A 5197-nucleotide genomic window follows, 5' to 3' on the forward strand; every position below is an offset into this window, starting at 1 on the left:
GTTCAGCGGCAGCTTGGAGTGTGACGTCGAGTCCATCATCCTCAACGACTTCATGGACAGCGACGAAATGGACTTCAACTTCGACTCGGCCCTGCCTCCACCGCCGCCCGGCCTGGCCGGGGCCCCGCCCCCCAACCAGAGCTGGGTGCCGGGCTGAAGGCCGCTCCGGAGCCCCGGGTGTCCGCCCCGCCCCCAAAGGGGCTTCTGTCTTCCCATCCTGATCCCCGGGTCCCCACCCCTGATTCCAGATCCATGGGAGGATCCAGGAGGCAGCCCCAGCCCTGCTGGAGACATCTCCCAGAAGTTGGCCGCTGAGGGAAGTGGTAGGGAGGGGCTGGGGCACCCTGCCATTCCTGCCCAGACTCCTGAGAGCCTCTCCCCCTACTCCCGGGGCAGGAAGCCTGGGGGCAGAGGCTGACCCCGGGCTGGGTGGGAGTGGGGAGGAGCGAGTTGGGCTGCGCTGCTCAGAGAAGCCTACCGGAGATGGGGCGGGGCGTCTCTGAATCTTAGTTTCCTTTGCCGGGGGTGGGGGGCCCTCACGTTGGTGAATCGCCCATTCCAAACTCCGATCTGATTCCCAATTGACACTTTCTACTGGTCTTAGCTCCACCCACAAAAATCCAGCAGCCCTCTCCCAGAAACACACTGACACCTACTTATTGGCTGTATACCCGGAATTGTCCTCCTTCAGTCCTAACCCTCCTTTCGACCTTCCTTCCCCATGGTTCAGCCCTTCCCTCCCAATCTTGCCAACCCTTGCTTCTCCCCTTCTCTGTTGGAGTCGATCGCCTTTTCCAATCCTCACCACCACCCCCAGTACTGGTCTCAGCCTGTCTAGCGGGCCTCAGCTCCGGATCCACACCCTAACCCGACACCCCTTTATCCGTGCCAGTCCTGGCTCTTCTCTCCCATATTTATAAGTGTCTGGTCGGGGCGGGCTGTGGGCGCGGCGTCCCTGGCGCATATCGTAGGCTGTGTACCGTGGCCGTGCCGTCAGCGTGTGCGTGTGCGTGTGTGCCGTGTCGAGGCCGTGTAGAGTGCATTGTACAGCATATTTTCATGAATAAAATTGTTTTAAATATTTCCCGCGCCTTGGGCTAGCAGGGGGAGTGGCTGCGGAGGAGGATAACTGGCAGGGATGTGGGGGCGGGGTTCCAGTGCCTGAGCACCTACTGTGGCTTTGTGTCTGAGTATGTGCCAGCGTTCCCTGATGCCTGTCTGCGCAACACGCAGTGGTTAAGCGCCTACTGAGTTCTGGATGCTGGGAATGTGCCTGTGTGGAGCTCTGCACCTGTTTTTGTGAACATGTGCATGCAGGAAGTTTCTGCCCTGGGGAAATTCTGTTCCGAATAAGCCTCAGAGTTGGGAGAGAAGGCACAGATACTTACTGAGAACCTGTTAGTGTCAGCTTCTGTATTAGGTATGATTTTTGTTCCCATTGCACAGATGAGAAAACAGGGTCAGAGATGGAAAATGGCTTGGGAAAGCAGGGTGGGGTGGTAGAAAGGAGGCCTCTGAAAGCACACAAACTTCTATTCGAATCCATCCATTCCCTGCTGTTTTACCAGCTGCATGATATTGGGCATGTTTTCAACCTCTATAGCCTTGCTTTCCTGGTCTGGATCACAGGATAGTAGCACCCATCGCATGGATTTCTAGTGAATAAATGAGAGAAGGTATGTAAAGTGCTCAGCACAGGTCCTGTACCCACTGATGCATTCACTTATCCATGGAAGATTGATAGAGCACCTATCATGTGCTAGGTATTGTACCAAGCACTGGGGCTGTCATAGAGAGCAACATAGGCACAACTCTGCCCTCAAGGAACTTAGAGGCTCTAGAGGGACACAGATGAGTAAATAGGTGATTGATTATAGATCAGAGCTAAATGGAGGAGCCAGGGGGCTGTTATGGGAATGAAAGACATAGCTGCATCTATCCCGTGCTTGGGGCATCAGGGAAGGTTCCTGGAGGGACTGTTGTCTCAGCTGAGCCTTGAAAGATGAGTAGGCATTGGAAAGTGAAGGATGTCAGAGGGAATGGCTTGATCAGAGATCTGGAGTTGAGATCATATGGGTGCCAGAACCAAAAGATCATTTGGGTTTTAGTGTGGCAAAAACTCTGAGAGGGAAAAGTTACTGATGATGGGGAGGCAAATGGGCCAGAGGGGACAACAATAAGAGAGGGTCAATAGCAAGCCCAGGAGAGAGAGAGGAAGGTATTTGGGCTGGAGAGGAAAGGATGAGTTCACATACATTTTGGACGTAAAGTCATTGGGAACTTCCAGACAGGAGGAGCCTTGGGGAAGATGGTGCACTCAGCCTCAACCAGGCTCAATTTGAGTTATGTCCTATGAGAACCCCTAGGATTTGGGAGGGATATTCAGGAGCATATATACTCTGTGTAAATGGCATTCCCTGGCATTGGGTAACATGGTGGCCAGCTGGATAATGGGGTCAGAAGCCCAGGAAGTTGTCTGGGATGGAGAGGGCAGTCAAAGAATCAAGAACACAGAAACTGTCATGGAAGTGTTGGGAGTGGCTTAGGGGGTGGTGCAGAGTGGGAAGAGCAGGCAACTCCAGTCTGCTCCAATGAACACCTTAAAAAACTTCGGCACAGGGAGGAGAACCACTGGCTGAGAAGGAGCAGCCCCAGGGAAAGGAGGAAGAAAACCAAGACACTGGGCTCCTAGAGTTTGCAAAAAGAGTGTGGCCCTAGAAAGAAATGCCCAGTGTGCTTACCTCTCTGAGCCTCACTTTCTTCATCTGGAAGATGGGGCAGTAGCATCTGTCTCAGATTTTTTTGAGGAACAAATAAGATTGGAATTATTCTCTGAAGTTACACTACTGGCAAAGGGAAGAAATGGGGTTCCTGCCCAGACTGTATACTTCCAACCCCCTGGCTCTTCTATGGACTCTACTGCCTCTGGGGAGGTGGCCGTGAGCAGAGGAGCAAAGGAGCTTGGAGCCAGCAGGACCTGTACAGCTTGGGCTCAGCTGGGGCTTGAAACCTCACTGTGGAGTATGGTAGATGTCCTCACTGGGTAAGGAGCTGGTGGATCCTCCCCTGGGACAGATGTCCCAGCCCCACATAGAGGCTGATGGACCCTCCCCTGGGACAGATGTCCCAGCCCCACCCCACAACCAGACTCTGGGATAGCCCAGCTGGGTCTGGGCTCCATATGGGCTGCAAAGCTGCCCCCATCCTGGCTGCCAGAGGGTGGGCTACTAGTGTGTGTGTGCAGGTCTGTGTGTTTCCATGTAGCCCTACATGCATCTGTCTGTGTGGGCCTATGTGTATGTGCTGGGAGTGGGGCAGGATGGGTGATGGTTGGGATCTCCCTGTCTGAGTGTGCATGTGCCTCTGTATGTATGTGTGTGTGTGTGTGTGTGTGTGTGTGTGTGTGTGTGTGTGTGTGTGTGTGTGTTGGGGATGACAGTGTCTCCATCTCTGAGTGTGTTCACATGTACATCCAGAACTGCAGAGTCCATGCCTGGATCAGTTGTGTGCACTGCATGCCTTCTTCTCTGGGTGTGTCTGCCTATCTTGGCACAGATCTCTCTCTGGGGTGCACCCGAGCTGGTGTTTCCCTGCCAGGAGCATCTTCTGTGCTGCCTTGCTGTGGGAGGGAAGGGGAGTAGAGGGACACTCCCCACCCTGGGATGGGCCAGGCTCTTAAGCAGGGAGCAGCGAGACCACCTCAGAGTAATGACCGAGCATGCCTGGCTCAGGGCAGTGGTAATTCCAGAGACAGCTTCTGTACTGCTGGGCCCCATCAGGAGAAAGAAGGCAACACCCTTGCAGCTGGGGGTGTGCGACTGGCCCATTCCCGCCAGCCGGGAGCCTGGCTGACTCGCCCCCCTCCATGCCTACTCCCTGGGAGGCATCTGACACATGATTTATTCATAAAAAGCCATTATTTGTGCCAAAGAAGAACTGAGCTGCTCGCTTTTTAAGTGCTGATAATGCTCTCAGCCTCCTTGCCTCTCCTCCTCTCTCTTCCCCTCCCATCTCTCTCCTCTTATCTTCTTTCTCACCTCCTTGGGACTTCTCATTCTATCTCCTTCCCTTTCTTCCCCCTACCCTCCTGGTCTCTCTTTCCATTCCTTTATTGTTCTCCTCATACCTCCCCTCTTCCCATTCCTTCATTCTCCTTTCCTCTGACCTCCTCACTTTTGCTCTGCAATGAGAGGTGTGAAGCAGGGTCCCTGCAGGCTCAGTCGTCCCAGGTTGGGGGAGGCCTACACCGTCCTGGAGCCCAGTGGACCCCACCTTCCGCCTCAGCCTGCCCATCTTCAGGACCAGGGGAAGGTTAGGAAGAGCGGGAGCAGGCTGAGAAAGGCTTGGGTGGAGTCTTTGGAGACTGTCACAAGCAACTCCCCCATGTTAAAGAGTGAGACTTTAGCACCCCATTATTAGGGCCAGCCTCCCAAATAAACATTCCATTTAAATAAAGACAGTATACTTGCTATGCAAATGCAGATTCAAGGCAAAGTCTCTAGGCTCCTTCTTCCTCTCAAATGTGCCCCCTAAGTGTTCTCATATAGAAATTCTGGAGCCACCATTATGCCAGGAGAGGCTGGCTTCAAGGGAAGCACTTGAGGCCCCATTGCAGAGCAAGCTCTGTTTCCAGACAGGAGGCAGCAGAATGAGTATCACAGATATGAGTGTGGACAAGGACGCACACAAGGTTCTTAGAAGCAGACATCAGAGATCCACATGTGAGTGTGCCCTCATGCTCTCACTTGCACACACATGCACACAGGCTTGCACACAACCACATACCTACTCACACAGATGGAGTGTCCTTCCTCCCCTGAGTACCTGCAGTGGGGGCTGAAACTTTTACCATTCAGACACCTGATCGTTCGTTCATTCATTCATTCACTCCATTAACTTTGCTTTTGCACTCACTCTGTGCCAGCCCTGGTGCTGGGTCCTGGGGTGGCAGAAATGAACGTGATTGGACCATAGGGAGTGGGGACTGGAGCAGAGGGGTTACTGCAGGCCGTCCTCTCGGCCTTGGACTGGAGGATAGGCGCCCAGCAGGCAAGGGGTTAAGTCATTTGGCATCCAGAGCTGGAGCCATTAGGCCTCCTAATTATGAAATTATCGAGGTCCTCAGGTGACTGCTAATTTCACACACACTGTTCCTCTCACGGCTAATGAACGCCTGCAGAACCCACGCCTTGTCTTT

At 53.6% G+C, this 5197-nt stretch overlaps 1 protein-coding gene across 1 annotated transcript in view; it reads left to right on the forward strand.

Annotated features, from left to right (window-relative positions):
• Positions 1–1083, forward strand: part of FOXO6 (forkhead box O6) — a 24357-nt gene extending 23274 nt beyond the window's left edge. Inside the window, exon 5 of the mRNA XM_006904011.3 lies at positions 7–1083. Within this exon, the coding sequence (XP_006904073.2) occupies positions 7–157 (151 nt within the window). The 3' untranslated portion in view covers positions 158–1083. The remainder of the gene's footprint in view (positions 1–6) is intronic.
• The last annotated feature ends 4114 nt before the right edge of the window (positions 1084–5197 follow it).

This window comes from Pteropus alecto, unplaced genomic scaffold (assembly GCF_000325575.1).
Source record: "Pteropus alecto unplaced genomic scaffold, ASM32557v1 scaffold170, whole genome shotgun sequence".
NCBI classification, from domain to species: Eukaryota; Metazoa; Chordata; class Mammalia; order Chiroptera; family Pteropodidae; genus Pteropus; species Pteropus alecto.